General features: G+C 29.3%; 1 protein-coding gene and 1 non-coding gene across 2 annotated transcripts; one reads left to right on the plus strand and one right to left on the minus strand.

The window, feature by feature from the left end:
- The first annotated feature begins 5546 nt into the window (after window positions 1–5546).
- Window positions 5547–5618, plus strand: TRNAD-GUC (transfer RNA aspartic acid (anticodon GUC)). The gene has a single exon. It is a non-coding gene; the product is annotated as a tRNA-Asp (tRNA).
- Window positions 5619–6595: 977 nt separating this feature from the next.
- Window positions 6596–11089, minus strand: LOC112737592 (F-box/LRR-repeat protein 17). The gene is made up of 11 exons (XM_025787561.2): window positions 10397–11089; window positions 9975–10076; window positions 9276–9420; window positions 8970–9154; window positions 8365–8469; window positions 8087–8184; window positions 7781–7998; window positions 7627–7693; window positions 7422–7507; window positions 7135–7233; window positions 6596–6930 (listed from the first exon to the last, which is right to left on the minus strand). Exons 1-11 carry the CDS (start codon window positions 11059–11061, stop codon window positions 6865–6867), a joined length of 1836 nt encoding a protein of 611 aa, XP_025643346.1. The 5' UTR covers window positions 11062–11089; the 3' UTR covers window positions 6596–6864.
- Window positions 11090–12647: the final 1558 nt, after the last annotated feature.

A 12647-nucleotide genomic window follows, 5' to 3' on the forward strand; every position in this document is an offset into this window, starting at 1 on the left:
AATTCAATTATGGTCCTTTATCTTGGTGTCATTTAATTCATGGATAGAATTTTGTGATATTTAATGTAGGGCGCTGACAGAAATCTTGATTATGATATTTCTTGTGTCATTATTCATTTTCTCTTATTCATAAAACCAAGCAATTAATGCAATTACAAGGATGTATGTTCCAAAATGGTTGAAATAGTCAATGGGAAATAAAAGATTTGTATTTTGGAAAAATATAAGTAACGAACAATATTTTTGAACAACATATAAATAATGTGAATTAATAGGGTTAAAAGAATAAATTTAAATTAGTAACATTAAATTAGGGTGTAGTGTATTTTTATTTAATTGATAATTGTTTATATTGTTCAAAATAATCATTATTTACTTAATATTTTTCTTGTATTTTTTTATAAAGATGTGAGTTTGAGGTATGGTTGTATATTATCCGGATGAAATTTGGTTTGTTTTAATTTAGATTTGACTTTGAATATATATTAAATTTATTTTTTAGACTCTAATTCGATTTTGGATCTGATAAAATTTAAATATTTTCATATCACAATTATATTGAGTCTAAATCGGATAAAAATTGGGTCTTTAAAATTTTAACAATAATTTATAAAAAAATTTATTTATAAAAAAATTTTTTATGATGCACTTATTTATAAAAAAGAAGCTTGTTATCGAAAAGTTAATATTTATATTTGAATTTGAATTTGTCTCTAAATTTTAATTTAAGACTTCTTTAATTTATTTTTTAATTTAACAAATATGATTAAAAATAAAATAATAAATTTATAACTAATATAATATAATATTAGAACTAATTTAATATATATATATATATATATATATATATATATATATATATATATATATCGTTTTTAGTTCTCTTAGGTGCACATAAATCGGGTGAAGTCAGATTCGTCTTGTCTCAAATTCGATCCTAAATAATGATTAGATATAATTTTGAGACTTGTATCCGGCTCTAAACCCGATAAAATTATACCAAATAAACTAGTTCTTAAAATGTTTGAATTTAAGTCGAACTGAACCATGTACACCCCTAATTTAAAATTTACCGTAATACATAAATAATTTATAGTACTTTTATACAAAAGGATATTATTTGTAAACTTTCTACTGTGCATATTTTATAGTGTATATTTTTTTTGTTATGTTTAACTAATTAAGAGTAGTGTATAATGATGAGAAGAGAAAAATATAATTAATGCACTTTATCTAAAAACACGATGATGTGCATTCGAAAATGTGCCCAAAAAAAACAACAAAAGCAAGAAACATTTCTCATTTATAAATGCTAAAGAATTTTGGAGAGATGATATACTATGACATTAATAGAATAATCAATATTAAACCTGTTATGAAATCATTTTTCATAAAATTTAAATTAATAAAAAAATATATAAATATTTATATTTTTAACATATTCTTTTAAATAAAAATTTATTTTGAATTTGTTCAAAATTTATAGTTTTTCTTTTTTTTTTAGTCATATACTACATTTTTTTTCTTTTGGAGTTCAAAAAAAAATTAAACTCTATTTCTTTTAATTATAGAAATTTTAATATAATATTATGAAGCTATTTCTTTTAAAAATATAAATTGATAAGAGAAGATACATATTTAAATTTCTGACAAAATGATACTTAATTTCAACAAAATCTTCAATTTATATTTGGAGTTGTACTCTTTTTAGGCCCCCACAACAGCAAGTTGATAATGTGAGTTTTTAGACCTTACCAAAAATAACGAGTTAATATCATAAATTGAATTAATGGTTCATGGATACAACGGTATAGTACTATAGTTATATTTTGATGACAATTACTTCTCAAGAAAAATATACACTCAATATATCAAATTGTTGTTTTCAATAATTCTAAACATAACTATCACCGCAAATTATTTCCAAGAATTTCTCAAAATGTATAAAAAATTATTTGCAATAATGTCTTTTATTTAATTTTATGGTGGAAATTCCCTCCTTGTCATGGTGAACCACAATTGTTGCTTCCCCATTTTCAGAATCCTGTTAAATAAACACTACAACTAGCCTAGCTATTTAAGGGTGATGGAAAAATATGATGAAATTTCAAAAATTCTATTATTTATTTATCTTTTTCTCCTATTTATACTGTGTGACAAAGGACAAATCGAAGAAGCTGTGCCCCGCCATTATATTATCATATGCATGCACTTTATTTTAGTAAAGTAGATTTTGCATTAATGTTAAAGATATAACTATATTAAGAATTAATTAAGAAACTAAACTCTAATACTTTAGCCATGATTAAGTTCTATTACGGAAACAAAAAAATAATAAACTCATCATCAGTTAAACTAAATCTCTAAACAAATACTACATACTACTACTACATAGAAATTAAATGGAGTGTGTATATATATACATAATATACTTAGTAAAAACTTGAAATATATCGATTTAATTATTATGTTAGTCTTAAATTTTTAATTAAAATTTTATATATATTTTTTTGAATTGGGTTCTTACACTGTTTTTAATTTTGTTATTAGATCTTTTTTAGTGTAAAAAATGTTAGAGTTAACTGAATATTTTTTCACAAATTGAAGATATCTATAATTAAGAACCTAATTAGATCTTTGATCGTATATCTTTGGAAAGAAATATTCTGTTAATTTTAATATTTCTAATTATAAAATTAAAAATAGTATAAAGATTCAATTAAAAAAATATAAAAATTTAATTATAAATTTGATAAAATTATAAGACTAACAAAGTAATTAAACTAAATATATCTCATATATGGGATATGGGTTTGGTTTTTTCTGGTTTTATAAAAGCTATTTTGATAGATGATCCATAAATCCTCTCTAAGTATTCATGGATGAGCCTAGAAGCATGTCATATCCTTAATTAGTAGATTGAGGAGTGTCAAACTCATTTATACTTTTGTTAACACACAATAATATAAAGGTGATGATGATGGAGTATTTGGTTTAATTTCAACAAGTATATAATTTGTGTTATTTGTCCGCATGAATTTTTACTAAAGAGAATTATTGAGTCATATGTTAATATGGTTTTTGGTACAAGTCATATGCATATAAAAATAAAATTAACAATACATCCTTCTCACCTCTAAATTAGACTTTTGAAGTGTGAAAATTGTAAGATTGAATATTTAAGGTGATACTACCAGGTGAATTAGAAGTCTAACATTTATTAGAGATTTAGTCACTAATTGCTAAAAGGGTGATGTTAAGTAACCAAAAAATAATTACAATATAAAAATGTCACATAAAAATTTTCATTTTTTTGATAAGCAAGTGACATATATTTTTTATCATTTATTTTTTTATTATCTACTATTTTGCTGCATGTTTGGAGTCATTAATGTTCTTTCCCAGTTTTTCCCAAATCAAATCCCTAGCATCTCTTAATCACATTATTATCCATTAAAATGTAATAATTCTCTGCAAAAATTATGAAAATTAAATTAAAAATTTTTAACAACTTCTACTATATAACTTATATTTTACATATAGACTATTAAAAAATAAAACATAAAATATAAATAAAAATTAAAAAATAAATTTTTAAAAATAATTAGTAACTCATTATATTAAAATCAATAAATAAGCATACATATGAATATTAAATAAAAATATTAAAATAATTAAAATCATGATCTATTAGTGCACATATGAGATAATTTGAAAAATACAAAAGACGTATAATTTAAAATTTGATAATATTAATTATAAAAAATTATTAATTATAGACATCATATAGGTATGAAATTATGAATATTATGAGTACAAATTATGGATGTTATTAACATGAAATAATGGATGTTATGTGTATGAATCTATGGATGTTATGAGTAAATTTATCAATTGAATAAAATAATTTAAAAATTTGATATTTTTTAAATTCAATTATAATAAAATTTAAAAATATCTGTCTTAATTTTATAGTTACTTATGCAATAACTAGAAAATGATATGTGTATGAATGTAATATCTAATAAACATGAATTTAATTTATAGATGTTAGTTGTATGTAATTATGGATGTTTTGTATATAAACGTATGAATGTTATGTGTATGAACTTATTAGTTAGTACAATATAATTATAAATGTACATAAAAATACACCAAAAAAAATTAAAACAGTTTTTATCATACCTCATCAAAGCTAGTGTAGTTTTCATATTCTCGAAAATTGATTGACTGGCAATAACCTTGTCAGGTGAGTCTATCTGTTGTTTAAATTCTTCAACACTTTGTACCATAGGTACAGTATTAAGATCGAATTCAAATGTCAATTACAATGATAAATCATAACTGTTATTAATTATTATTATTAATCTTTATATGAACATACCAGAAAAACTATATATGCTATTACGTTTGTCTTAGGACAATTAATGTCATATACATTTTTATTTTATTCTTAAATATAAAAATTAAATTATAAAAGAAAATATTAAGTATTGATTACAAGAATGCCTAATAATAAGAGATATGATATTATAATTAATATTATTAATAAGTGGAGTTGATAAGAATATGATAAGTGAAATAATAAATAGAATGATAAGAGAGTGTGCTAAAAAATAAAACTGTTATTAAATGATGTAAATAAAGTATATTATAAAAAATTTTGGCTAATTATGGCTGAAATTTTTTTATTACCAAACTTTTTCTTTGCTAAAAATTAGAATGAATACTCAATCTGATTTATGACAATTTTTGTGAATGATTAGAAGATCTTTAAATGAAAAAAAATACTTTTTTCAATTTTTGATATTTAATTTTGTCAAATTGGTTAATTTCTCTTAATGATCTTTTTTTAAAATATATTTATATGATACATTAATCATTAATATATTTTGTATTTAATTTTTATAAATAAAAATAATTTAAAAATTAATAATATTTTTTAATTTTATACGATAAATTTAGCTAAGTATTTGAAAAAAATAATAAAAAAATAAAAATAAAAACTAAACGGCCGTGATAGTTATCCTTAAAAGACAACAGAACTCCTGATAAAATAAAATTTGTTAATTCTAGTTGGTTTTTAATAGATAAATCAACAGTTTAACATTTAAAAATCAAAAACCAAAAAATATATTTATCTTTTAAAGACTTTATTATCTTTTAAAATAATTATCAGCAACTATTTACGATTTTTTCTCTAAAAACTAAGGAGGTGAAAATTGTCTCATACTTAATGAAGATCATTAAAGTCATATCGCCAAATACCATGCAACTAGTAACACATAGTAAATACTATTTAAGATGTTAAATGATTTCTTTCCCAAAACAAAGATGTATACCATCTCCGGATTCTGATCGAAAAGAATGGTTAAATAATGGTGTTATTTCACCATAGATGCAAAGGATGAAACAACCAGATATCCTTAGAGAATGTTTTTTCTCCTTCAGCCTATTATTAGCAACACTGCAAGAGTGCCAACAACAGCATAGGAAAAATCAAAAGTTACTATAAATAAATGTTAGTTTCCTCTCGTAAACATCAAGTCGTTGTAGTATAGTGGTGAGTATTCCCGCCTGTCACGCGGGTGACCCGGGTTCGATCCCCGGCAACGGCGTTTCTTTTTATTGCTCACACTTGTCTTCTTCATGGTGCAAACTTTTGGAGGAAAATCTCATCAAAGAATCCAAGACCCATTTGATGACGTAAACACATTACCGCATCCACTGGTATTAGAAGGGTTCAAGCTACCATCAACTTTAAGCTTAACCAGCCAGGTTAATGGAGAAAATGTGCTTGGATGCAGAAACCAAATGAACCCTCTCTTGGTATAATTGAAATCTCTAAGACTCTCCCCCGAGCAAATAATGCAAGTCGAAGTACTCAGTAGGAGGTCATTTTCTTTCTTTCATTTGAAAGAGGCAGAAGAGCTCATAGTACGACATGGTATCTTGTCCATTATTTCAAAAAAAATCCGATACTAATTCTCTTCAAAGGAGGACCAGCATTTAGTTCAGCTATCTTGGCTTTGTGATGCCATTGGATTTCAGTGTTTTCTCCTACAATGAATTGTCCCATGTAGTTTCATATAATAATCTCCTCACCAGAAGAAGGTTCATCGTAAAAAATTGCATAAACTGATTCTTCTTTCTCATGATTAAGTCTCTTCCTTCTCAGTTACTCACTGAGCTTAGTAATGATCCAATTCCTCACTACATGCGATGTCATTGATAAACTGAAACTGATTGTTGAGTTTAATGTCATTCCTTGCAGCAATTGTTTCATTTTTATTGCTTAATTGGTTATATTTTAGCCCCAATTTCACTAGTATTTCTGTTTCTTGTTCATTCTTGTTGAAATGTATTACTACGCTCATTGTCCTGGGATTCGAATGCTAATCAATTCATCATGAAGCAACAATCTTTACCAGAAGTAATGAGGTTTCAAGAATCAATTGTTGGACTATATTACATGATTTTAACATTCTACATAAGCTATGGAATTTAGTTATCTAAACACAATAAATTTATCAGAATTCTAAACGCTAATCCAAGCATAATCATTTTAGCAGCTCTTTAATACAAGCCTGCGGGGTAAAAATGAATCTCATAAGAAAAAATGTTTATTTATTGAAAATGAAGCTGTCACCATATGTTCATAACAATGGTTCAACTTGAACATTTATCTAATTGAAATGAGATACAGTTCTAGGGCATTCATTAAGGAGCCTAACATGAAAAAATAAAATAAAATATGACGTGTTTATATCCGGCTACTAAGGGGATTATGCTTCTGAAACTTAAAAATCACAACATACAATATATTGCACAAGTATACATTGGAAATTAAAGGGCATGAGATGATCAGTTCACAAGCACATTACAAAGCCGTCTCTCAATCTTCCTCCGCTTCTTATCAGGCTCAGGACACTGTAAAAGCAAAAAATAAGATTAAATCTTCATGTGTAACAATTCAAAGCATAGCAGGAATTAAGCAAACTATGTTAGTTTAGTTAATTCAATTTTCTAATGTGGGGGATTAAAACAAAAAACCAAACACTTAAGAAATCATCTGTTCCACTCAAGAAAAGAAGTACTGTAAAGCAGCTCTATGTTTTTTCCTTTGTGCTTTACCTCATCCTCCAGTAAATAAGGAACTCGAACTCTTTTCGAGCCATCAGGTAGACGTTTAGAAGGTGATTGGTTCTCCATAGCAGTAAAGGCATTGCAAACCTGCATACAAGTTATACAAATATATTTTACATCAGCACCATGGAGGCATGGAGAAATAAACCACAAGGTCACAGTAACTATGCTCAATTCATGAACTGGAAAATTGTTCCTTAAACATAACTCAGACCCAAAATTTAGTACATTAATCCATAAACGTATAAGGAAAATAGTATGTGAATAACTGTTACCTGACTTTGGATAGCCCCAATTAACATATCTTTACAACCTGATGCATGCACATTTTCTAACGTGGGGCACTGAAGCAGCAGTCGTTCTGAGCCAATTAATTCAGTTAGAAAAAGAAAAATCAATCTTACAATTTTCAAAAAATCACTGGAAAGGTTAAATAAAACTTTCAGCCAATAATAACTAAACAGGGAAATGAAATGATACCTGGATGCAAATTCCTACAAGAATTTAGATTCAGATCATTAAGCTGTGGACAATTTAAATATAGGGCCTGCACAATAATTGAAAGAAGAAATATGAAGATCCGAAGCCAGGAAAAATAATATTTAATAAACATATTCAGCTTAATAAAACTCACATCCAAGCCAGAGCAACCCCATAAACTAAGCTTCTTTAAATGGCTATGTTTGATAATTAACTTTTGATTTGTAAGGTGCATATTTGTGCTGGATGTTTCCTGTGGTTTGCAATTGTCTTCATCAGTGGTTGGATTAAGTGAATCAGGATCACATATGGTCATGCCGCAGTCCATAAGCTCAAGAAGCGGAAGCTGAGCAGTAGCAAATTGAATGCCACCTGAAAAATGTTAGAGTAGATTAGTAAGCAGAAACTCAAGCAAGTACTAGAGTTTTGTGAAGTAAACGAACTTATAAGAGGAAATTACTTGAAGTCACATTAGGACAAAGGGCAAGAAGGAGTCTTGACAATGTTTCAGGGAACACATTGCAAATTATTCCTATGCCACTGTCACTTATGCCAGATCTGTGATGAAGGATAATCATTAGAAATATGTTCCAGAAGTGTAAGAAAATTGAGAGGGGGGGAGGCAAACTACAATTAAATGTTGCATTGAGTTTTACTGTATATTTTTGTATGCATGCATTGAGTTTCATCCAAAGCTTGTCAAAAAGGTGAATGAATTAAAGTAGGTACGATACATACCCACTGAGATCAAGCAATTCTAAATTAGGGTAGCTAGAAGCAATAGCAGCAACAGATGCATCAGTAATTTCAGATCCGAGAACAAGAGAAAGCATTCGCAGCCCCCTGATGATTCCACATTTAATGAATTCCAATAAGTTCACCAATCAAATGGATTTTGTATCACACATCAACTTATCATAACAAAATAGAAGAAAAACAAAACTGAAATGTTCATTGAATTTATGACAAATAGGCCTGACATAGCATGTTTTTCCCTGTCGGATAAGAGCCTGGGATTTCAGATATGTAAATTGAGGTTGGGAATAAATTAAGGTTTGATCCCAAAGTATTCATTGCAAATTTAATGATCTTTGTGTGTGAATCTTACTTACAGGTTACGCTTTTATAGTTATTATATGAGTCAGTTTCATTTCATATACATCCTTTGACATTACACATAAATTGGAAGTAGGAGGTCTTCCATCCGGAACTTGTAGATGTTTGATGCTTGCACAATATGTATGAATTAGTAGATGTAGAAAGTTCAGAATATTGTGATTAAAACTTCTATGTGAACAAAATTTGTTAATCACAATCAGAAAATGGAGTTCAAGATTACAAACCTCAATTGAGCAGCTGTAAGAGCAAGCACAGCAGCATGAGAAAGCCTCAAAGCAGCTATATGTATATTCTGCAATCTTGAACAATTTCTGCCCAATCCTTCAATCATAGTTGTTAGATCAGTACTATCATTTTCTTGTCGAGAAAACTCCAACGAAATCTCTCTCAACTGGGGACAGTTAAATACCTAACATTTCAAAGCAACTGTTAGTAACTAAAGTTCCCTCTCAATGCCTGCCCAGTTCTATCAATCTAAAGTTTGATCACACCATACAATATCAAGAAGAGAAAGGAAAGGTAACAATCACCATTTTAGAAAGAGAGTGCAGATCTGACAGCCAAAGGGTAGAAAGACTAGCCGAACAGAGGACAAAGCCACCCAGGTTAGAACAACCTTCCATCTTGAGGCATTTGAGGCTTCTCTTGTCAGCAACAAACCGGCCTAACTCACCTCTGGTTTCTCATCGTTGAACAACAAATAAAGCAAATAAGCATAAAGCAGCAATCCTTTGTATGGAGCTAAGGCTAAGGGAACTTGTAGCTTGTAGCATAAATTCAGAAGGGAACAAGTAATTGAACATAAATTAAAAATAAATGAAGACTTTCACTTATGAAACAGAAATTAACAGGAAAGGACAAACCCAATAGCTACTACAGTCTCGAGCACTTATCAACAAAATGTAAACCAACAATGGGCAAAACAAAAGTTGCACCCTCTACTTATAAAAACAGTTTCACAATATACAACATAGTTCTTCACGGCTTCAACCAACATTTACACCACAAAGCAATGTTAACACAACTTGAGATCCAAAATCGTACCAGAAATTATTTAGTTACTGTAGATTTAGCTCATTAATTTCTAGGGTTGACGCATTGAATCAAAACAACATTAAGGTCACATTGTATAACCAAACACCTTAGCATGAATCACATATGCAGGTGTTCAACAACATTAAGAACTCATTTTCCACAAACTAAAAAAAGAATGAGAACACGAATAATACCCATTGATCCGATTGGTTGCGCCATCAGACATCGAGACCTCCATATACTCCAGATTTGAACACGAAAACGCAATGCAAGCCAGCATCGTTGAGTCAAAATCACTGCAAAAACCAAAACGAGTTAGATTCATGAATAAACCAAAAAAAAAAGTGTTATTTTACGAGCTACCAACGAGATAACTCCCTCTTTTTTTAATCCAATCTTCTTTTTACTTTATCCATTTACTACGGTTTCTCTTATCATCATTCCCATGATTCATTCATATTACAGCAGCGTTAGTTTCTTCTTGCGATTCTTAACTACCAATTTCAGATTCAAAGCTTCGACACATTTTAGATTTCGTTATTTATTATTTATTATTGCTGTTATTCGATCGAATCAAAACGCAACAATATCCAAAATCTGCTACACAAAGTCACACCTTTCCATTCTAAGAGAGAGCCTCACGATCCCAGGGCATTTCTGCAACATCGATGCCACAAAACCGACGCGAACGTTCGCCGGAACCCTAAGTCTCAACTCCTCCGCCGCCTTCCAAAGTCTCTTGGCAGTCTCCCTCCATCCCTTGGAGACCTGCGCCGCCGCCAATAATCCCACCGGCGGCAGCCTCCGAAGCACCTCCCACCGGAGACTCGCCGGCAAACCGCACGAATCCAAATCCAAATCCAGATCCATTTTCAGATCTAGATCATCATCAGCGTCCGCAAACGAATCACCAACCGTTCTATCCTCCATTTCCGACGCATCGATCCCTCCGCTGGAAATGGCAGCACCACCGTCATCGAAATCATCGAATGACAGGGCACGGCGGAGGCGAGAGGGCGCCGCCTTCCGGAGCGCGGATGCGGAGGAAGATGCAGAAACGGCATAGTGAGACGAATCGGTTGATATAGCGGTGGCAACGGCGGTGACGGCGGCGGAGATGGGAGTTTTCACGTTACAGACGTGGCCTTTCTTAGGTTGGCCACATCGGCCACAATTGTAATTGCCACGCTTCTTCCCGCGCTTACCGTCGGAGATATCGACGGCACCACCACTCGCATCCGGTGGTGGCGGGGCGGCCACCTTAGGGTGAGAGTGATGCATTGTGAGGTTAGAAATTAGAGAGGGAAATGCAAACGCTAATGGTCAATCTTAAAATGCATTATAAAGGAAGGCGGGAACCTTGCGCGCCTTTATTTTTTTTTTTTCTACTCTTTTTGTTTTCAATTTATTGTCTAAAAAAAAGTAAAAATAAAATTTTGATTTTTGTAGTTTTGTTTATATTTATAGAGTTTAGTTTCTACATGCTTATATATTTTTTTTTCATCCTTTGACTTTTTTTTTTAGGGTATAATCATGAAGCTAACGTTCATCAAATTAATTGTCATTTGAAAGTAATATGATTTAATTATAAGGATATATGTTAATATTATTAATTAAAAAAACATAAAAAATTTGTAAAACCTAAGTTAATAATATATTTAATATATATTATTAAAAATATTTAAAAAATAAAAAAGGTATTAATAATTTAAATATATGTTTTTAAAATATATATTAGTTAACTTAAATCTCATTACTAAATAAGTACCGATTAATTCATAGAGAAAGTGATAGAATTGTTTTTAAAACTTTTGTATATTAAAAATATAATTAATAATTTAATTATAACAAATAAAACTATTACATAAAATTATCAGATATAGTGAAATATAAAATAATAAATAAATATTTGATTATAAACTAATAAATAAATTATTATAAATTTTGATATAAATAATCATTTCACTAATTTGAAACTCATTTATATACTATTAGTATTTTAAAATTAAATTATAATTATATTAAATTTTTAATTAAACTCGCAATTAAATTTATACGTGTGGTTTATTAATTAATATATATATATAGTAGCAGATAGTAGTAGTAATATCTATATAGTATTACGGGTGGTGACATGCTCGAGGCACGAAGGATCAAACGATCAATAGAAAATTATTATACTAAAATTATATAGTAATTAATTGGTTTTATAACGGTATCTTCCTTAATTAAAAATTTGTATATTTCCAGACCTTTGACAACTTTTTTAATGGCAGTGAATGTGATTAATAATTAAGTTTATTGGTTTTTTTTGGATGAACAAGATTTGTAAACATGATTAATAAATTTGTCTAATTGAATACTTTGTTAACAGAGTACTTATCCATTCTGAATTTATGATGCAATCTTGGTCAAATTAAAATGAACGCGTGAAGATAATTATGTCTATTTTAGTTAAAAGCTTTTCATAAACGTGGTGTCCTTTAATTTTTGACAGTGTTTTAACCATTTTGTATAATTGAATATTGTGCAGAAATCATTTCCAATTCTCAGGTTGAAATTATTTACTAAATTTTGCTTTTAGAAGGTGTTCATACCCTGACCCAATAATAAAGGCCCAGGTCCAAAAGAAAGGCTTAGTTCAGAGGATTGAGCCTTGCTGAGCACTGACCTTCGTGCTAAGAAGTCGGTGTTGACTACGATTTGGCTTAAAGAAGTCGGACACGAAATTAGCTGGCAGATAAACACTCATTCAAATGAGTAACCGCCCTTAAAATCTCTCTAACCACTTCCTCAAGCCATATCTTAACCTCCCTAAGATAATGGGACGGTTAACACCCTAAAGATATGGCACTACTCCAACGGTG

The sequence above is a fragment of the Arachis hypogaea genome, chromosome 2 (assembly GCF_003086295.3).
Source record: "Arachis hypogaea cultivar Tifrunner chromosome 2, arahy.Tifrunner.gnm2.J5K5, whole genome shotgun sequence".
In the NCBI taxonomy this organism is placed as follows: domain Eukaryota; kingdom Viridiplantae; phylum Streptophyta; class Magnoliopsida; order Fabales; family Fabaceae; genus Arachis; species Arachis hypogaea.